We start from the raw sequence: 23,038 nt of genomic DNA, 5'->3' as shown, positions 1-23,038 counted from the left end.
CTCCCCCTTTGCGGTCGCGAGGCGTCCGTCTACTCAAAAACCGTACCTCGCGCCTGGACTCACGTGTTCGACAGCCGCATTCGCTTCCGAAAACTTTTCAAGACACGCGAACGATGATTTTTTTTTTTTTAAGTTATACTTTTTTTAGGTGCGTTTAGAATGCAACGGTTTTTTTTTTTTCACACGAAGATGGGCGGACCCACGTGTATGAACATGGACCCATACGCATAGGCTACTCACTTACATAAAAAAAAAAAATAGGGGACGTACCAAACGTGTTGGTTTGCCAAATGGAACCTCGTGATAGTGAAACTATTCGAACACACTTGAAATGTGTCTTTACTAATGATTCGTTGAATTCCAAATTTTCTCTAATCCGGATCTCGAATTTGAATCCCGAAGAGTGTCTCGAATGTACCGCTCGAATCCGAATGTAGGTCTTACAGGTCAAAATTAAAACAATGTACAAGAAATTAAAAAAATATATTAACCAAGGTGTTGAAACCTACAAGCTATCAAATGTTTGTTTCACAAAATAAGTCTCCAGAATCAATACATATTGTATTTTTATTTATATAATTACACGTTGAAACTATACTATCTTGGAGAATGGCAACATAATAGGGATGAAGAAAAAATTGAACTAACAAACTTCAAAGATTATCAGTGTAGAAATATTAGTTAACTTTATTTCCTTTAATATTTTTCTTCAAATATTTTTTCTTTAATATCGAATACTTCGAATACAAAGGATTTTTATCGTATTGAAGGATTTGATTGGTCCATCCTTAGTCTTTATTGAAGACTACGGAAGATTCCTTGCTAAGGTCCTCCACAGCACAGGTTTGACCTTTAAATTTAATACAATTTCTTGAACATACACCAGAGCAGTTTTGCTCAGTTTTTCATGGGAAAAAATTCATAAATGCAAAATAAGAAATAAAAAATGAAAACATAAACACACAGAAAACCAGCCTAAATCAGCCGATGTCAAAAAGATAAAACCCAACGATGAACTTAAACAGGTATTACGGACAACACAAAGACGAAAGCACAGACGAACACATTCAAAGTTAAATATCAGACAACACAAGAATTCCGTGGAACAAATTTAATCATAAAAAAATAATAACATCACAGTGGACTAACAAAGATGAGACAGTTTCAACAATGAAATTAAATTCACACAGACAAAAATTCTGGAAACGAATACAACGATGAAGATAAACAGATATTCAGGATAACACAACAGCGACAAATCCGACGAACACAGCAGACTGTTTGTGCCTGATGAAGGGAACAGATGCCAAATCCAGAAACGTCGCAAATATTTTTTCCATAGGAAACCAACTGTTGTCGTCTGTGCTGACGTTGTTTTGTTGTCCATAGTACCTGTTCAGGTTTATCGTTGGGTTTATATGTTAGACATAGGCTGATTTAGGTTTTAATTTTCTGTGGGTTTATGTTGTTATATTTTCATTATATTTATGAAATTTTCCACATGTCAAACAGTGCAAAGCAGCAATTGCGTATGTCCAAGAAATTGTATTAAATCAAAATTCTCGATTCAATCGATCATTTAAAGAACGTGTATCATCTCGCGTTGCGCTTGATTAACCATAATGGTGATATTTTTGTTTGTTTTTTTGAACACGAGCAAACATTTACCGTTTGCCACCCCCCCTCCTGCCCCTCCTGAACGCCATGCTGAGGAAGCTTGGGCAGGCATATGCCGCAAGTGACTTCTGTTCAGGCGATGATGTGACCTGGACCGTGTGCTCCCGCAGAGCTCCTTGCTAAGGAAGCATGGACAGGCATATGCCGCAAGTGACTTCTGCTCGGGCGCTGATGTGACCTGGACCGTGTGCCCCCGCAGAGCTCCTTGCTGAGGAAGCTTGGGCAGGCATATGCCGCAAGTGACTTCTGCTCGGGTACTGATGTGACCTGGACCGTGTGCCCCCGTAGAGATCCTTGCTGAGGAAGCATGGGCAGGCATATGCCGCAAGTGACTTCTGTTCAGGCGATGATGTGACCTGGACCGTGTGCTCCCGCAGAGCTCCTTGCTAAGGAAGCATGGACAGGCATATGCCGCAAGTGACTTCTGCTCGGGCGCTGATGTGACCTGGACCGTGTGCCCCCGCAGAGCTCCTTGCTGAGGAAGCTTGGGCAGGCATTTGCCGCAAGTGACTTCTGCTCGGGCGCTGATGTGACCTGGACCGTGTGCCCCCGCAGAGCTCCTTGCTGAGGAAGCATGGGCAGGCATATGCCGCAAGTGACTTCTGCTCGGGCGCTGATGTGACCTGGACCGTGTGCTCCCGCAGAGCTCCTTGCTGAGGAAGCATGGGCAGGCATATGCCGCAAGTGACTTCTGCTCGGGCGCTGATGTGACCTGGACCGTGTGCCCCTGCAGAGCTCCTTGCTGAGGAAGCATGGCAGGCATATGCCGCAAGTGACTTCTGCTCGGGCGCTGATGTGACCTGGACCGTGTGCCCCTGCAGAGCTCCTTGCTGAGGAAGCATGGCAGGCATATGCCGCAAGTGACTTCTGCTCGGGCGCTGATGTGACCTGGACCGTGTGCTCCCGCAGAGCTCCTTGCTGAGGAAGCATGGGCAGGCATATGCCGCAAGTGACTTCTGCTCGGGCGCTGATGTGACCTGGACCGTGTGCCCCTGCAGAGCTCCTTGCTGAGGAAGCATGGCAGGCATATGCCGCAAGTGACTTCTGCTCGGGCGCTGATGTGACCTGGACCGTGTGCCCCTGCAGAGCTCCTTGCTGAGGAAGCATGGCAGGCATATGCCGCAAGTGACTTCTGCTCGGGCGCTGATGTGACCTGGACCGTGTGCTCCCGCAGAGCTCCTTGCTGAGGAAGCATGGGCAGGCATATGCCGCAAGTGACTTCTGCTCGGGCGCTGATGTGACCTGGACCGTGTGCCCCTGCAGAGCTCCTTGCTGAGGAAGCATGGCAGGCATATGCCGCAAGTGACTTCTGCTCGGGCGCTGATGTGACCTGGACCGTGTGCCCCTGCAGAGCTCCTTGCTGAGGAAGCATGGCAGGCATATGCCGCAAGTGACTTCTGCTCGGGCGCTGATGTGACCTGGACCGTGTGCTCCCGCAGAGCTCCTTGCTGAGGAAGCATGGGCAGGCATATGCCGCAAGTGACTTCTGCTCGGGCGCTGATGTGACCTGGACCGTGTGCCCCTGCAGAGCTCCTTGCTGAGGAAGCATGGCAGGCATATGCCGCAAGTGACTTCTGCTCGGGCGCTGATGTGACCTGGACCGTGTGCCCCCGCAGAGCTCCTTGCTGAGGAAGCATGGCAGGCATATGCCGCAAGTGACTTCTGCTCGGGCGCTGATGTGACCTGGACCGTGTGCCCCTGCAGAGCTCCTTGCTGAGGAAGCATGGCAGGCATATGCCGCAAGTGACTTCTGCTCGGGCGCTGATGTGACCTGGACCGTGTGCCCCTGCAGAGCTCCTTGCTGAGGAAGCATGGCAGGCATATGCCGCAAGTGACTTCTGCTCGGGCGCTGATGTGACCTGGACCGTGTGCCCCCGCAGAGCTCCTTGCTGAGGAAGCATGGCAGGCATATGCCGCAAGTGACTTCTGCTCGGGCGCTGATGTGACCTGGACCGTGTGCCCCTGCAGAGCTCCTTGCTGAGGAAGCATGGCAGGCATATGCCGCAAGTGACTTCTGCTCGGGCGCTGATGTGACCTGGACCGTGTGCCCCCGCAGAGCTCCTTGCTGAGGAAGCATGGCAGGCATATGCCGCAAGTGACTTCTGCTCGGGCGCTGATGTGACCTGGACCGTGTGCCCCTGCAGAGCTCCTTGCTGAGGAAGCATGGCAGGCATATGCCGCAAGTGACTTCTGCTCGGGCGCTGATGTGACCTGGACCGTGTGCCCCCGCAGAGCTCCTTGCTGAGGAAGCATGGCAGGCATATGCCGCAAGTGACTTCTGCTCGGGCGCTGATGTGACCTGGACCGTGTGCCCCTGCAGAGCTCCTTGCTGAGGAAGCATGGCAGGCATATGCCGCAAGTGACTTCTGCTCGGGCGCTGATGTGACCTGGACCGTGTGCCCCTGCAGAGCTCCTTGCTGAGGAAGCATTGCAGGCATATGCCGCAAGTGAAATCTGCTCGGGCGCTGATGTGACCTGGACCGTGTGCCCCTGCAGAGCTCCTTGCTGAGGAAGCATGGCAGGCATATGCCGCAAGTGACTTCTGCTCGGGCGCTGATGTGACCTGGACCGTGTGCCCCCGCAGAGCTCCTTGCTGAGGAAGCATGGGCAGGCGTATGCCGCAAGTGACTTCTACTCGGGCGCTGATGTGACCTGGACCGTGTGCCCCCGCAGAGCTCCTTGCTGAGGAAGCATGGCAGGCATATGCCGCAAGTGAAATCTGCTCGGGCGCTGATGTGACCTGGACCGTGTGCCCCTGCAGAGCTCCTTGCTGAGGAAGCATGGCAGGCATATGCCGCAAGTGACTTCTGCTCGGGCGCTGATGTGACCTGGACCGTGTGCCCCCGCAGAGCTCCTTGCTGAGGAAGCATGGGCAGGCGTATGCCGCAAGTGACTTCTGCTCGGGCGCTGATGTGACCTGGACCGTGTGCCCCCGCAGAGCTCCTTGCTGAGGAAGCATGGGCAGGCATATCCCGCAAGCGACTTCTGCTCGGTAGCTGATGTGACGTGGACCGTGTGCCCCCGCAGAGCTCCTTGCTGAAGCATGGGCAGGCATATGCCGCAAGTGACTTCTGCTCGGGCGCTGATGTGACCTGGACCGTGTGCCCCCGCAGAGCTCCTTGCTGAGGAAGCTTGGGCAGGCATATGCCGCAAGTGACTTCTGCTCGGGCGCTGATGTGATCTCGACCATGTGCCCCAGCAGAGCTCCTTGCTGAGGAAGCATGGGCAGGCATATGCCGCAAGTGACTTCTGCTCGGGCGCTGATGTGACCTGGACCGTGTGCCCCCGCAGAGCTCCTTGCTGAGGAAGCATGGGCAGGCATATGCCGCAAGTGACTTCTGCTCGGGCGCTGATGTGACCTGGACCGTGTGCCCCCGCAGAGCTCCTTGCTGAGGAAGCTTGGGCAGGCATATGCCGCAAGTGACTTCTGCTCGGGCGCTGATGTGATCTCGACCATGTGCCCCAGCAGAGCTCCTTGCTGAGGAAGCATGGGCAGGCATATGCCGCAAGTGACTTCTGCTCGGTAGCTGATGTGACGTGGACCGTGTGCCCCCGCAGAGCTCCTTGCTGAGGAAGCATGGGCAGGCATATGCCGCAAGTGACTTCTGCTCGGGCGCTGATGTGACCTGGACCATGTGCCCCCGCAGAGCTCCTTGCTGAGGAAGCATGGGCAGGCATATGCCGCAAGTGACTTCTGTTCGGGCGCTGATGTGACCGGGACCGTGTGCCCCCGCAGAGCTCCTTGCTGAGGAAGCATGGGCAGGCATATGCCGCAAGTGACTTCTGCTCGGGCGCTGATGTGATCTCGACCATGTGCCCCAGCAGAGCTCCTTGCTGAGGAAGCATGGGCAGGCATATCCCGCAAGCGACTTCTGCTCGGTAGCTGATGTGACGTGGACCGTGTGCCCCCGCAGAGCTCCTTGCTGAGGAAGCATGGGCAGGCATATGCCGCAAGTGACTTCTGCTCGGGCGCTGATGTGACCTGGACCGTGTGCTCCCGCAGAGCTCCTTGCTGAGGAAGCATGGGCAGGCATATGCCGCAAGTGACTTCTGCTCGGGCGCTGATGTGACCTGGACCGTGTGCCCCAGCAGAGCTCCTTGCTGAGGAAGCATGGGCAGGCATATGCCGCAAGTGACTTCTGCTCGGGCGCTGATGTGACCTGGACCATGTGCCCCAGCAGAGCTCCTTGCTGAGGAAGCATGGGCAGGCATATGCCGCAAGTGACTTCTGCTCGGGCGCTGATGTGACCTGGACCGTGTGCCCCTGCAGAGCTCCTTGCTGCACGCGCTCCTGAGGGAGCTGCCCCTGCACAGCGGCTCCGTCCAGGTGGAGGACGACGTGTCGTACGCCTCGCAGGAGCCGTGGTTGTTCGTGGGCTCGGTGCGCAGCAACATCCTGTTCGGCCAGCCCTACGAGCCCAGGAGGTACCAGGAGGTGGTGAGGGTGTGCGCCCTGCAGAGGGACCTCGAGCTGTTCCCGCACGGCGACAAGACCATCGTGGGCGAGCGGGGCGTGTCCCTCAGCGGGGGCCAGCGGGCGAGGATCAACCTGGCCAGGTGAACCATTTATAAAGCTATACCGTGTTGCACTGGCATTTTTCTTTGTTGTACGGAATTCTGTTCGCAGTAATATTGGGCTCGGATTCTTACCCGGTCATTTATGCTTGGTGTTGTCGCAGCACGTCCAATCTAAAAACTGTTTGTAAACCCTTCCATGAATAGCTTCCTAGCATTAACAGAGTCCATAATAAGCATAATAAAACAAATAAAGCTCATTTATTGAATATGAAATTATCTTCTTCATGGTTTGACAAAATTTTGGTTTAATTAATCATCAATTTAAATAGAAAGTCATGCACCAATTTTTGTAAGAAAGACTCAGTATTATCCTGAAAAATGTATTTTACATATGAAAAAAAACCATAGCCGTGTGTTGTACAAAGTTACAATAATATATTTCTTGGCAACTGGTTTCCAAAGAAAACCAGTTGTGGCTTTTGAGGCAGGCATCTTCAGGGTTGAGAATATATATGCCAGGGGTATAAATCAAGGTAGAATGAGGCCTCTTGTGTTTAGCTACTTGAATAAGACCCCTGGAAAGTATGCATACAGCCCTACCACCTTCCAGCCCTCAGCTGATCTCGACTCTAAAGATGCCTGGTGCAACGCGGCGCTCAACGCCAGCACACGCTGTAATTGAGACTCGGCTTGTACTGGGAATTCAAAGATAGTTTATCGGACAGTTGCCACGATAGCCAGCATACATTTATTAAGTTCGATGTTATTTGAGGCTTCTGTACATTTTGCTGGTTTACCTTCTTTAATCCCATGTGTAAATTTCAATTATGATGAGTCAAATAATTGTATCCGGCCACGTGAAACTTTAAAATAATTAGAAAACAATATATATGTAAATATACATAGGTATATTGAATAACTTTTATGTATAACATTTTTTGTCTTACTTCGCCACTAAGCTAACTTGGTGTACACCAGTCAATTCTCAACATTTCACAGGTTGGTCGAAACCTCACCCGAAATAATGTGTCAAATTATCCCTTATAGAAATTCAGTTATAGTTTATAAACGCTCCTTAATAAGTATGATATTCAACCTAAAATTATTATTTTAAATACTATTTTTGCAAAATATCGAAAACATTTTAAATTAAGGTTTCGTTTCGTTTCGTTTCTACAAAGTAATTTACTCTATTTACTAAATTTTAAAATATACCTCATCTACTTCATCACAATAACATGGAGAGGCACACTATCCTTGGAAAAAATGGCTTTTTTTTTTAAAAAAATATTTGTTGTGTATTTAGATTTATGACCTAATAACAAACACTACCTTCTTGTTTCAAATGCCTCAGTCGTACCTTAGGCGTACATGGTATGCAAACGTTTCAGCATTTAAATTTCCATGAGCTACCATAATGAGTATCCGAGCAACTTTAATAGTTACAAGTTAGTATATATAAATGCACAGAGAGATGTTTTAAAAAAATTAAATCTAATTCTGGCTAAAATAAAAATCTGTCTCGAATACTTCATAGCAAATATATATTCTTTTGCCCATGCGTTTTAATCAGATAATATTAATGAATTACAGTAAATTGCAACTACTGATGAATAAAATAAAATGGGATTAATAATTGAGGCGGCTTAGAAAATCCATATAATTAAAAAATGGTCAATTGAGTTAACGTATAATATATTCGAACAGAAAGAGCCTGATGATGTGGTAAAGTAGTAAAAGTCAACAGTTAAAGCTTTTACTACACGATGTTGGGTTTTTATAAAAAATGTCATAATTGTACAATCGCCAAAAGTAAAACGAGTACAAGCCAAAATTGGCGTGCTTTTTTTTCCTTGGCAGCCCATAATTTACACTTAAGTAATATTATGGTAATTTTAGAGAAAAAAATTACCATTGATATCGTAAACAATAAGAAGACCTCGCTTTTTTAGCCGTAGTCTGTGTGACATAATTTCATGCTAATGATACTACATTGGCCCGTGCTTCCAAACTTGACCCAGTTACTTTGTCTGTACGACCCGTGTCAGTGCGGCTGCTATCTTGTCCATAAATTCCTCTCTACTAACTCATGATCGCTGTCACATGTCATGGAAATTTGTCTGACAGTTGCAAAACAACAAGGCATTGATGAATATTTCTCTTCCAACTACTAACTGCGCCGGTTGCTATTTTTCTTAACTCAACGGCTATAAACAGGTTTCAACGCATTCTAGTGGACGTTTCACAACCATCGATACAACTTTCACGGCAAATATACTTGAGATAGCAGCACCATCGTCCACAAATATAACCACTTTTTAAAATTTTCGCAAGTACTTTCTAAGTTACAATTATTTATTGGTATTATCATTAAAGTGTGCAGTATGTATAAAATTTCATTTGGCACTCTGACACGCTTGATACGTCCCCCGATGACCTCAAAAGTCATTATGGCTCCAGACGTGGGTTCGCCATCTGGAACAAAATCAACGAAAAAGTAAGCTCTGCGCATGTGCGGAATTTGGGCAACAGATCGGCAACGGATAAGGAAAAAAAAATCCGTTCCCTAAAAACAAGGGACTGGCTGTAAACTATCGTGCACTATGAGTACAGTTAGGTTACAGAATAGCATATTCAACGCCTAAACCATTATTTTTGTGTACTGGATTACGGCCTAAGCACAAACATCATGTACCAACTGATGAGTGCGGCCTGTGTTTCCCTCAGGGCGGTGTACCGGAATGCTGACCTGTACCTCCTGGATGACCCTCTCTCGGCCGTGGACACCCACGTGGGCAAGCACTTGTTCGACATGTGTCTGAATGGCTACCTGAACTCCAAGACCTGCACCAACATCATGTACCAACTGATGAGTGCGGCCTGTGTTTCCCTCAGGGCGGTGTACCGGAATGCTGACCTGTACCTCCTGGATGACCCTCTCTCGGCCGTGGACACCCACGTGGGCAAGCACTTGTTCGACATGTGTCTGAATGGCTACCTGAACTCCAAGACCTGCACCAACATCATGTACCAACTGATGAGTGCGGCCTGTGTTTCCCTCAGGGCGGTGTACCGGAATGCTGACCTGTACCTCCTGGATGACCCTCTCTCGGCCGTGGACACCCACGTGGGCAAGCACTTGTTCGACATGTGTCTGCGCGGCTACCTGAACTCCAAGACCCGCACCAACATCATGTACCAACTGATGAGTGCGGCCTGTTTCCCTCAGGGCGGTGTACCGGAATGCTGACCTGTACCTCCTGGATGACCCTCTCTCGGCCGTGGACACCCACGTGGGCAAGCACTTGTTCGACATGTGTCTGCGTGGCTACCTGAACTCCAAGACCTGCACCAACATCATGTACCAACTGATGAGTGCGGCCTGTGTTTCCCTCAGGGCGGTGTACCGGAATGCTGACCTGTACCTCCTGGATGACCCTCTCTCGGCCGTGGACACCCACGTGGGCAAGCACTTGTTCGACATGTGTCTGAATGGCTACCTGAACTCCAAGACCTGCACCAACATCATGTACCAACTGATGAGTGCGGCCTGTGTTTCCCTCAGGGCGGTGTACCGGAATGCTGACCTGTACCTCCTGGATGACCCTCTCTCGGCCGTGGACACCCACGTGGGCAAGCACTTGTTCGACATGTGTCTGCGTGGCTACCTGAACTCCAAGACCTGCACAAACATCATGTACCAACTGATGAGTGCGGCCTGTGTTTCCCTCAGGGCGGTGTACCGGAATGCTGACCTGTACCTCCTGGATGACCCTCTCTCGGCCGTGGACACCCACGTGGGCAAGCACTTGTTCGACATGTGTCTGCGTGGCTACCTGAACTCCAAGACCTGCACAAACATCATGTACCAACTGATGAGTGCGGCCTGTGTTTCCCTCAGGGCGGTGTACCGGAATGCTGACCTGTACCTCCTGGATGACCCTCTCTCGGCCGTGGACACCCACGTGGGCAAGCACTTGTTCGACATGTGTCTGCGCGGCTACCTGGCCTCCAAGACCCGCATTCTCGTCACACACCAACTACAGTACCTCAAGGATGCAGACCTCATCGTCATACTGAGAGACGTGAGCAAGAATATTTCATTTCAACCTTTTTTTTCGGACGATTCGAAAGGAATTTGATGTTTAATAATTTACTTACATTTTTTTAAGTGTCTAGAATCATTGTGGCAAAAAAACAATCTTTATTCCTGGATGACATAATTTTCATTAACACTGTAGACGTGGTAGTTGACAACCTCTGTTGCGTAGTTGGTTGGACGCTGGCTTTCGATGACAATTCGTATGGGTTAGAGCTCCGGGTAAGGTTCAAAAATGTTCAAAGATTATATAACTATTAAACCACCTGTCAAACTCCAAATAACATGACATTAAAGGAGTTGGCTAGCACCTTGGTGGAGAAAATTACCAGTTACCAAGGTGATCTGCTGTCAGTTCACGGTGGAATCGAATCGGTCTTTTTTGTAAGTGGAAAACATGGTGGACTTTGCCGTGTGCCGGTGTTTCTGCTATCCTGTTTTCACCACTCAGTTTATTACGTCAGTCCGCTGTTCTAATCTCATCGCTAGTTCTCAGTTCCAATGTTCCTGATGTCTATGAAATGTTATGACCTAATTCATTCTTTCAGTCCACAATATGTAACTCCAAATATTATGATTATGTCTGTTAAGATATTTTCAATTTTGGTATCCATTCAGGATTTTTAATGAACATTTGTTAGTTTTATTTGGAAACATTAGATCTATATTATTGATACATTTATGCTAACCACATTTTTATTCGCATTCCTTGAATTATTCTTGCAATGAAGAAGACGTCCAAAATTTTACAAGAGAGAAAAAACTGCTCTGTTTGGTACTTTGTTTTTCATTAACTTACATGTGCTGCTGACTAGTAGGAAGTTATGACTAATTTCTTTACAATTAAATCTCATCAGCAGCCACAAGTTCATGACATCGTAACACGGATTATAATAAGTAAAGATTTGGCTAAGGATCTTATAAACAGTTGCTAAATGCTTGCGAAATATTTTTTGAGTGAGCCACGATGTTATAGTTTTGACTATAATAATTCTGAAAAATACATTTTGCGCCTACGTAGAATGTTTCGTTGATCCGCAGGGGAAGATAGAAAATCAGGGCAGTTACAGCGAGATGCTGAACAGCGGTTTGGACTTCGCCAAGCTACTGCCAGATGACGAGAAAGAAACAAAAGACAAGAAAGAAGAATTCGATAGTGAGAGCATGAAGCTTTCAAGGCATTCATCCATAATAAGTAGGCATTCGTCTATTAAGAAAAGACATTCATCTATCAGGGAAAGACAAGCATCCATTGCATCTTCGATTGTAAGTACAAATTTATTCTATACATATATATAAGAGGTTGTTGGTATGTATGACGTCGAAAATTCCGACAACGCCATGAAAGTTGGTACATCGTAGTGTTTTTTCATGGAGAAGGTTTTTATGCTATCCATTTTCTTGTAACTCGCCGCTAGATGGCGCTGCAGCACATTAACTTCTATGCCGTTCAATCGATCGCTATGAAAATTGGTATATATAGATATTTGAACATGGAGAATATATTTGCGATATCCATTTTGCTATAACTCGCCACTAGATGGCGCTGCAGCGCAGAAATTTCTATGCAATTCAACCGATCTCTATGGAAAATTGACTTTCAAATTAAGAAGACACTTAGGTACTATCTACATCTGATTTCAATAAAAGTTCCCTTCACCCTGTTCAGCCCGGGAAACGCCAGGTACTGTAGCTAGTATACATATATAATTTTAGGGTTTGTCACACTGTTTACCCGTCACACTGTTCGAACTTTTACTTCCAAAAGCTTCCAACCAATAGTGTTGGTCAGATAATGCTGAAGTGTTATAACGTCACCGAAAACGTCTCTAGCCCAGCCATATATATATATTTCAAAAGTTGAATTAATTTATTTCACATCAAATATTTTGTTTATTATAAAATATGTTCGATGTTTCAGGGAATCGTCGTATAAGAATATTTCCCAACGGAAACTTCATGCGTTTCTGTCTCACTTATTACTTAAAATTGCGTAACACACACGGGAGATTAGAGAATTTATAAAGATAAAACATCGAACACAATGTAATATTAATGTTTCAATCTAATTGTCATGTAAAAAGCAATTGATGTGTCTTTAACTTTAAAATATCACAAATGAAGATGGACAAGTATATTATGTAGTGTATAGTTTGAAGAGTGTAGTATTTAGTGTATCTATAGTGTTATTTATTGTAGTTATGTTATATACTATCCACTTTCAGAAATGATATCACTCTGGATGTTGTTGCAGTATGTAACTATCGATACATGTATATCTATTTTCTTTAATAACATAAAAATATATATAAACTTGTCAACAAACATGAACTACTTATTTTAATACACTATTGTCTTGAACTGAATTACAAGTATAAACAATAAATATTGTTATTGAGAAAAACAATTCTTTCCACATTAATATATCGAGAAAATATTGATTCTCTAACTAAAAAAAATTACGTTGGTGCTCTGTAGTTCGAAACTCGAAATGTTAATTAAAGATTTTTTTTCATTAATTAAAATAACTTAAGCGCTTGATATTAGTTCTTGATTCTATTATTTTCGGCCAATAAGTTATGAAATTGAATAACTCAGTCAGTTTGAGACAGATATCTCTTAAATCACAGTTCATTACCTTTGGATTTAGCTATTAACTATTGCAGACTAAATTGCTTGCTGATTAAGTGACCTAGTTTCAAGCAGTCAAAAATAGTTATGTAAGTTCAATTGGTGAACAGTTGAACTCACCCATAAGATACCAAATGTCTATGGCCATTTACAAAATCAAGCACTGATTTTTATAGTCTAATATCTTCGTAGTAACACTTCTATCGCACAGACTATAATGTCAAAAATGCTTTCAGACTCTTTTGGCTTTAAACTCAAACAGTATTCAAATTATATTACTCATTCCTCCATGATGGTAGAAGAGCCCCTTTATTTGATCTCTACCTTCTGGTTCACTTTCACATAATTTTAAAACAATTCCAGCTAGTAACAGTAGTTATCATACCATCTGAAAAGTGCGCCAAACAAACTGACAATCAATCCGGTTGCTTAAGTTAACTGGATGCTGAAAAGATTTTACATATTACAGCTAGCACAATATCATTCATTCATTTATAACATACAAATTACTGCAATTTTGATAGTAACGATAAATTTCTACCCAATAGCAAATAAAATACACAGATAAAATATAGTAAAACATGACATTAAAAGAAAAAGCATAGATATAAAGTTCCAAAGAGTTAAGTATTACGAGTCTGTAGTGCAGAAATGTGTTCCTTTTCTCTATGCAGTTCAAATAAAATATTACAAGTAAAGTTTCAGTAAGAATCTGTACATATGCAATAGTACAGATGACATTGATTTTACTTTAAAAAAGAACCAAATTAATTAAATTCTGTAATATTTTAAAAGTTAAGAAATTCACTTAAAATCATAAGTTAACAATTTTCAATACATCACCGAGATACAGTATTTTAATTTTTAAGAAAAGTAGATAAAGTTTAAAAAAAATTGAGATAGATCAGTTTATTAAGATTACAAACATATTTTAGGTAACTGTCGACCTTAATTTGATGGATAATTTGAAATCCATATTTTGTCAAATATTATCTACCCCTAAAAATATTTTTGTCAAGCATAGTTGTAGACGAAAGTATGACAGCGTTCCAGGGCCTTAAGTTGGGAGTCTTATTGGGAGACGTCTTAATAGCTAACTAGTCATAAAATCACCCATGTCCAAGGTTAAGAATTGAGCTTGCGAGCTCAGGGTAGGAGATTGTTACGTTTACCTCTAAACCACCAAGGTTCTCAATGAAATGCGATAAGATAACAGAGCGTCTTAAGTATGAAAGTAAACTAAGTCCACAGAACATTGTCACTAGGTACATCAAGGCCGGCACCTTCAAACTACGACGAGTCTGGTTAAAATCCTAGATAATAATTCAATTTATTTCATGTTTAGAGAGTAAATAGTGTTAGTTTAGCACCTAAGCACTAACAGCTTAACAAAAAGAAAAGGAACCGTTTTCTAACCAATTTTTTATGACTTGGAAAATAAAACTGTTTTTTTAAATATAAATTTACGTAAAATGTCTTACTATTGACACAAAACGCGAGTTTATTTTTAAAATCTGAAGTAAAAATATAATAATGGTCTTACGTAAAAATGTTACACATAAATCGAGAACGTGTGCTGAGGCTTACTGAGTTTACTTAAATTAGATTGTACCTATATCAAAATTAAAATACTAAAATACTTGAGAAACGAGACTGACTCAATTTCTTAAAAAAAACTGCTAGCCACAAATTTTAATAAAATTTTAACTTAAATGGCAGAATTAATGGTTTAGCCTTCAAAGAACTAATATCTAATACTTTGATTGAAAATAGAGCAAGAAGTAACTATGATCAGCTTTAGTTAATAAATACTTGGTGAAATGTTTTTTAAAATTAATACTTAACTTAGAACTATAGAGACATGGAAATTTCTAAAACTTTTTAGTGGAAAAAAATTTAGACTGCAAACATGAATATATTTTAATTACCATAATGATCAGATGACACCTCTCTCGACACTCCGCTTTAAGACTGTGGGGCTGCCAACTACCAGCCAGCTGTGGAGTGGCAGAATCATATAGACCCACTCGAAGGAAGTGAAGTTTCTGCAGTAAGAAATCATCCAGTAGGAAAGCCAAATTGGCAGGGACAAGCATTTTTCGCGAATAAATCTGAACGCCTATTAGACTGCAATAAGGTATACCTGCACCAACGGTTTCTTCCTTGTGATTGGCGGTCGTCTGCGGGAGAAGTCGTTGCCTTACTTGACCCGGCCACTCATAACTAAGGACTGGAAAAATTCGCGGGTTCAATGTCCTGTAGGATGAACTCCATAGTTTTACGTACACTCGGTCAAATGACACCCACTCATTGGCTGCTGTCTTGTGAGACGTCCCAACGTAGCAGCCTGTGATTCGATACAGCTTTGGTTGAGTGTTTCTCATTGGCTCAGAGTCCTCCAGGTGAGTTGTGAGCCAATAGCAGAGTCAGTACTGAGGTATAACTATTTGTATTTTAGCCTATCACGAAATGAATTCGCGAATTTTTCCGGGTCTCTACTCATAACGCATTTGCTTCCGCACTCAACTACTGTTATTGGTGTTGTAACGATCGACGTGGAACTGAAATAAACTCACCCAACCACGAAACTCAGATGATGCTACAGTGTTCTAACTTTCAGCTAGTCGTGGAATCATTTCGTGAAATATGCATGCCCCTACCAATTGGGTGTACACAGGATTGTGAAATTTAGTCTGACACCAATTGAATCTGCAAAATTTCCGGGTCCCTGGTTGTAGCTGTAGCTGACACCTCATTCCATCCACTAGAAAAACGGATAAGGTGAAGGACGTCCCTAACGAATTGTGTTTCGCATGCAGGGATTCACGTCTCAGCAAAGTCCTTCTCATGCGTCAAAATGGGATTTTATCGCGAACAAGTTTAACTGTTCGATAGGCATCTATTATTGGCTCCGACCTACGGAAGAAGCTCACATCGCATTTCATTCAACCAATGACGAAACACGTGCTTAATTTTTTTTATCGTTCTTTCAGCCATTAACGTACGATAAATTTCTTGTTTCATTCAGACAATCTTAGCGCGTAACATTATTTAAATTAATTACTAAATAGGTTAAAATGAGAACCTGCCAAATTCACTTTATTTCAAATCCCCATTGTAGCATCTAGGCCTATACATTATTTTACAAATTCCAGACGGTGGCATTTATTGACCGGCCTTTGCCACATTGTACCCTCTATCGTGATTAGACAACACATTGTTTACAAGTTTTCGATGTGTAACATCTTAGTTCTTTGTATATGGCGTTTTTGGTAGGAATTTCGTGAATATGTCCGAAGTCGCACGGAACGGAAATGCGTAATCACGGTGCAGTCATCTGTGGCCGATGGAGCGAACCAAAGTTAACAAAGCCAAAGGGAAACTGTATTGTATTAATTGTTAAATTAATTTTATCAATATGGGAAGTAGTGAAATATAATTTTTTTAGTATTTAATAAACTCAGGTCCACAGTTTGGTAATTTTTCAAGACTTTTTAGCTTTTATCGGAGCTGTTTGGTTATAATACATAGTTTAAAGTTTCGCTCTGCTAATCAAATGATTCAATAGTCGACGTAGCTGCTCCGGCTGCGTATTCTAGCGGCGGGTGCAGAAACTACTCGTGATTTGCGTCAAGTAATGTAGTTGAAAACACAATTTGCAAATATTTATCACGTTCGGCATTATTTTAAAGAATTCAACGTTAAATTACGTGTCTGGGTTTCGTACTATAAGTGTATTTGCAACATTAGAACACATTAATTTGCTCGTTACCGAGGTTACATGTTACACATCTCTGGCAAGTACTGAAATACTAGCTCAAAATTTTTTTTGTTGGGTTTTCGTCCTTCAGGAAATGCCAAATAACCCATGAACCAGAAGACAGAGGTCATTAAATGTGTAACTGTTTAAAGTCTAGCCTGTTTCCCCATAATAGGAGGAATTTCACGTGTCCGTAGTTAAAAATTTAATCGAGTGGTTAGTAGCACGCTGTAAGCTAAGAAGAGCCACAGCCTTTGCCTAAACTCCAAACTTGAAATTTCTTCTTTTTTTTCCAGAGCAAAGACGATTTCGATCCGGAAGTGGAAGAGGAGTCCCAAACATCTGGAGCCGTCAAATGGGACACGTACATAAGTTACATAAGAGCCGGTGGCAACTATTTCTTGGTGTTTTCCGTGTTCTTCGTCATCGCCCTCAGCCAAGTGTCGACAAGCTGCGTGGACTACTGGTCCAGCATCTGGTAGGTACACACAAAAAAAATTGGTTGGCTGTAAAGTCGGTTTACGGACGATAGTTTAACGTGACAATGTCATAACAAAACATTGATGAAATGATTGCATACTTTTATGAATAAAATTGAATAATTTTGTCTTTAATTATAAAAGAATAAATACTTGAAATTATACTAGTAATCATATTTTGAAAATGCAAGAATAATTAACCTTTATTGCCTAAATTGTTGTTGTAATAAGCAATGAAAACCACATTAACTTTTCACTTCACTTTATAAACAGTCGACGAAACAGTTCACGTGTAGATGACATGTAATTAATTTTAAAAACTGGCGTTAAACAATAAAGTTTAAATATAATTATGAACAAGTTTTTATATAAATAAGTTGTAATCAAATATATATCATCAATTATATGAATCACCATAATTTTTCACGTTAAAATATCGTCCGTAAACCGACTTTACAGACAGACAATTTTTTCAAATAATAAAGTTTCAAAGTTAGCAATTAAAACTTTAGTCAATGTTTAGAAATGAAATCGGACGCATAGGCCAATCGAGTGGAAGAGAGATAGATGCGGCGCAAGCGTACAATGAGCGTAACGGGACATAGCGTAACGGGCCAATGTGCGTAACGGGGCACTTTTCGTGCGTGCAGTCGGCGTTCATCGATTTATTAGACGTTGTCACGTCAAAAAATATGTTCTGTACTTTTACAAAAGATTCCGTGATGAACCAGCTGTCAATAAATAGTCAATAAATACTTAGGGGCAGACAATTTTCGCGAAAAAAATTTCTGAACCCCTAACAGATTGCAAAAAAGCGTACCCGCACCAGCGGTTTTTTTTTTTTGTAATTGGCGGCCGTTTGTGAGAGAAGTCATTGCCATATTTTACCGAACCACTGAGGACGCGTTTGCTTCCGCACTTAATTACTATGATTGGTTATTGAACGATTGACATAAATCGGAAAAAAACTCACCCAATCACGAAACATAGATGATGCTACAGTGTTTTAACTTTTAACTGGTCTCGGAATCTGCATGCTCCTCGTAATACTAAAAGAAAGATATTGTAACGTCATATAACATGGTTATTTCGCATATGAGAAATTCCTTCTTTTTTTTTTTTTCGAGATTATACTGAGTAATTCTTACGAAAATTGCCGCTTAATTTTATATTTTAATTGATGTTTCATTCAAGCATATTTTAGTATGAACATGGAAATAGATGATAGAATACATATTCAAAAATTGGACATTATTTGAGTGGTTTTATGCTTGTTATGTGCGCAGTTTATACTGGGAAACTATTCAGGGAACGGTTTACGAAAACTTCAACTATTGGAGGTAAGAAGGGCAAGAACCCAAACCCAGTAGTACTGTGAATACTATTTTGCAGTTATATGTACAAATTTACAAATATATTTAATTCTACATGCATATTACTGTTCCATTTACAAAAAAAAAAAATTTACAGTGTATCGATCTCATAAACTCGCCTTGTTTTTCTGCCGTGTGTGGCCTGTAATAATAACCGTGTGACTCATTGACTGGCTGTTGCCTCTTCGCACACTCCTGGGTGTGCGCAGGGCCACAACTATTTTTTTTTGCACATACCACACCAATAAAGTGGTGCTATTTAAGCATTTTCCATACCTACATGTAACAGTTTCTGTGCTACTGTAACTTCCATGCAAAAACTTTTTACCAGTTACCAGCTGTAGTAGGAATTACAATGCAAGCGATTTCGGCGCCCCCACAGCTTTGCGCCCGGGGCGTATGCCCCGATTGCCCCCCCTCCCTAGTTGCGGCCCTGGGTGTGCGCACACACTAGTAAACTGTTAGGTAACGTTTCTAAACATGGAATTGGAAGCTATCGGAAATTTACAAATTCAAAAATGTTGAGGCAAGATTTTTTCTTTTACGCGAAATTTTTTGAAGACTAGTTGTGTGTCAAAACAGTGTGGCATCTTCTGTGTTTCGTGATAGGTCAAGGTTTTCTCAGGAGCATGCTATTAAGTTCGCACGCGAAAAAACGGAAAATTTTTGTGGAAGCATGTGTCTCCTGAATGACTGGGCTAGATAAGGCAAAAACTCATCTTGCAGATGACCTTCAAATACGTACAAAGAAGTAACCTTTTTTTCATGTCTTATTATGCTCCGATATCTTACCTCTTCCATTACTATGTTTAAAATGTTCACCTTGAATTAACAAACAAATTTGGTTACAAATCTTCATAAATAAACAGTTCCAAATTTCATAATTTTTAATCTGAACTCGCGGAAATCGACACAGAGGGTTATTTATATATATATATATATATATATATATATATATATATATACTTAGTTCCTTCTACGGAATATTCTGTGCTGTCTAGTCATTTAATATTTGGCATCCACTGATTTTAACTTCACTGTAAAAATATTTCAGAACATTTCATATAGCCCCACATAGCCTATGTTTAGTAATTTTACATTACTGTAGTATAATCATTAAAAACAAGTACAGTTGATTAAATTTTACATTATTGTTTCTAAAATCTAATTCTGTTATTGTATTTGGTAAAATTACACAAAAGTAAATATTTTATTTTAATAACTTATGATGTACACATTTGGATAGTATTTGTGAAATTACACATTCAAAATTATTTTTAATTAATCAATGTCATACCATTTTGTCAGTATAGTGTAGTTATATACAAATTTATTCATTGTAAAATGTTCATAAAATTTGTCACATTGCATTTACAACGACTAAAGGACTATAAAAATACAATATATATTTACCAGTCATACTGTCAAAAACCAATTTTATTTACATTAGTTTACGAAAGTTGTATTCCAGTTATTCACGATTGTTATTGTGCAGGATGGTCGAGAGGTTAAGATGATTGACTCTCAATTAAAAGGTTTTAGATTCGATCTTCCACGAAGTAATAACTTAATCACTAATTAATAGGTGATAAAACTAAAAATAAATCCTAAGTACACATTGTTAAATAATAGCTTTAAGTTACAAAAAGTAAAATATTTTTGGAAGAAGTACAACTTAACAAGTTTAAGAGTAAATTTATTAAATGATGCAGTAAAATTAACTTACAGTTGGGTGAATTTACATGCATGCATTTCTAAAATTATTCATGGATTAACCATCGGATATGTCATATTCACAAAACCATAAAAATTGTAATTTTACACAAAATGTTTATAACTTTACTTAAACATAAAAATTTACCAACACGTGTAGGTGTAAAATTACACTAACATCGGTGGAGAGACTGCAGCCACTATTTTTTTGTGAAAAATTACACAAGTTCACCTGTGTTTATGTATTCGTGGTTTTTCATGACATACAGTGAATGCATGCAATGGTTTATTTCTATAAAATTGTTTTAAATTAAAAAAAAATGGGTTTCTATGTTAAGAAGAGGCGAAACCCCCATGCATGTTTGCACTGTTTACCATAGGACTCAGGGATGGGAAGTTGAATACCGGTGTATTTTACGCGAAGATATAGTTTTCTGAAACTGTAAACAGCCATTATTCGTTTATTTGGGCGCATTCTTCGTTGAGAATACCGTGAATATTCTGACGTTTATAGCAGTGAGGTAATTTTTTCAGTTATGTAATTATTCAGGTAATTATATAAGTGAGGTAATTGTTTGAGTTATGTAATTATTTCAGTGAGGTATTTATTTAAGTGATGTAATTATTTCAGTGAGGTAACTTTTTCCGGGAGGTAATTTTTTCAGTGAAGTAATTGTTACAGTGAAGTAATTATTTCAGTGAGGTAAATATTTCAGTGAGGTAATTATTTCAGTGAGGTAAACATTTCAGTTAGGTAATTATTTAAGTGATGTAATTATTTCAGTGAGGTAAACATTTCAGTAAGGTAAACATTTCAGTGAGGTAATTATTTAAGTGGGGTAAATATTTCAGTGGGGTAAATATTTCAGTGCGGTAATTATTTAGTTGGGGTAAATATTTAAGTGAGGTAATTATTGAAGTGATATAATTATTTAAGTGAGGTAATTATTTGAGTGAGGTAATTATTTGAGTGAGGTAATGGACAATGGTTTGTTTCCCCAGGACCACGATGGAAGAAAAGAGATTGTTCTACTACGACGTGAACGGGACGGACCCGGCGCCGGAGATCGTGTCGGACCTGCTGCCCGTGACCACCAGCCAGGCCATAGCCATCTACGGCGGCCTCATCCTGCTGTGCGTCGTCATCGTGCTGCTGCGCTCCCTGTTCGCCTTCATGTTCTGCATGCGCTCCTCGGTCCGGCTGCACGACACCATGTTCCGCAACATCCTCAGGGCCAAGATGAGGTTCTTCGACACCAACCCCTCGGGCCGCATCCTCAACCGCTTCTCCAAGGACATCGGCGCCGTCGACGAGCTGCTGCCGAGGGCGCTCATAGAGGTCATACAGGTGCGACGTCGGGCCGGAATCCAAACCTTATACTTGCTCTACGAGGGTTTTTTTTTCATTGTATGACCCTTGAATATATATATACTGTATAGAAGTCGCCAGCCCAGGTTAAAATTTCTAATACGGTTTTGAGGTAGTTGGTTAATTCACCGCCGCAATCGCCACCATCTCTAGGGCATCGACTTGTGGCGGTCCCTAGCGGACAAGTGTCGAACTCTTCATACACCCCTTCCCCCTCCCGTTGAACGACCTTCAGCTGCAGTGAATGATGGGTGGGGGGTGCGGGTAATGACAGCGGGCGACAGTGCTGCGCTCTAGCGTGTAAATAACAACGGGCGTTACGGCAGCGCCCTGCAGCGGTGAAGTTCCCAAGCTGCTCATCATACGCTCCTGAAAAACGTAGAGTAAATCCTATCCACTCGCGACTTCTATACAGTACTGTATATATATTCAAAGGTATGACTCCTTAGCGAGGATCTTTTTTATTCTTGATAGTTGGAAACATGGGGTGCCCTTTCCCCTCTTCTCCTTTCATAATGACGATGGCGCATTCCCCGCACCACCTTAAGGGGTTGCCTCCCATTTCAGGTCAAGATTTTATATTTACAGTAATTACAGAGACACTTATGGACTTTTTGAATTGTTTAACTTTCACGAAATTAAAAAATATATACGGCACATACATTTTGCATAATTAGCTGCCAAAATTACATCTTTTTAACGTTATTTGGGTTGTACAAATAAGGAGAATATTATTTAATGCAGAACTGAAACTTTTTATATGTTTAATTGCAATGCCACTGGCTATTCCAAGAAATGGTTTGAATTTCTTTCAGAAAATATTAATTAATTTACCTCGCATTTCAAAATTCTCAAATTTGTTACGATTTTAACAGTCAAAAAACATAAAATGATTTTTTTGTGATAGAAATGCAAACCATATCATGAAGTAGCCAGTGGCATTGCAGTTAAACCTAAAAAGTTTCAGTTCTGCAATAAATTAAATTCTCCTTATTTGTACAACCCAAAAACGTTAAAAAAATGTAACTTTGGCAGCTAATTATACAAAAAGTATGTGCTGTATATATTTTTAATTTCGTAAAAGTTAAACAATTGAATAAGTCTAAAAATTGATTAGTGATTAAAACAAATATAAAATCATGACCTGAAATGGGAGGCACCCCCTTAAACCGTCAACCATTTCCCCTCCCGAACAAAAAATAATCAGTTACTTGCTTAGGATAGTGTCCAACCAGGAGGTCCAGGGGTCCTAACCCAGAAAATTTCTGAAAAATTAGTTTATCAAAAGCCTTTACATGCAAATATAACACTAAAATACTAAGCAAAATATTGCACTTTAAGGGCAATTAATGTCAACTAATAATTTTTTTTTAGAATTTGTATTTATTTATTTTTATTATCCCCCCCTCAAACACACAA

At 41.7% G+C, this 23,038-nt stretch overlaps 1 protein-coding gene across 2 annotated transcripts in view; it reads left to right on the top strand.

The window, feature by feature from the left end:
- Positions 1-23,038, top strand: part of LOC134531879 (ATP-binding cassette sub-family C member 4-like) — a 108,214-nt gene that overhangs the window by 44,890 nt on the left and 40,286 nt on the right. For both annotated transcript variants that reach the window (XM_063367889.1, XM_063367888.1), the window contains 5 exons: positions 5,948-6,234; positions 10,097-10,280; positions 11,336-11,560; positions 16,982-17,163; positions 21,253-21,598. In XM_063367889.1, the coding sequence (XP_063223959.1) occupies positions 5,948-6,234; positions 10,097-10,280; positions 11,336-11,560; positions 16,982-17,163; positions 21,253-21,598 (1,224 nt within the window). The remainder of the gene's footprint in view (positions 1-5,947; positions 6,235-10,096; positions 10,281-11,335; positions 11,561-16,981; positions 17,164-21,252; positions 21,599-23,038) is intronic.

The sequence above is a fragment of the Bacillus rossius genome, chromosome 5, assembly GCF_032445375.1.
Source record: "Bacillus rossius redtenbacheri isolate Brsri chromosome 5, Brsri_v3, whole genome shotgun sequence".
Lineage (NCBI taxonomy): Eukaryota > Metazoa > Arthropoda > Insecta > Phasmatodea > Bacillidae > Bacillus > Bacillus rossius.
The sequence above is the reverse complement of the archived record's forward strand: the minus strand, read 5'-3'. Positions and strand labels throughout refer to the sequence as shown.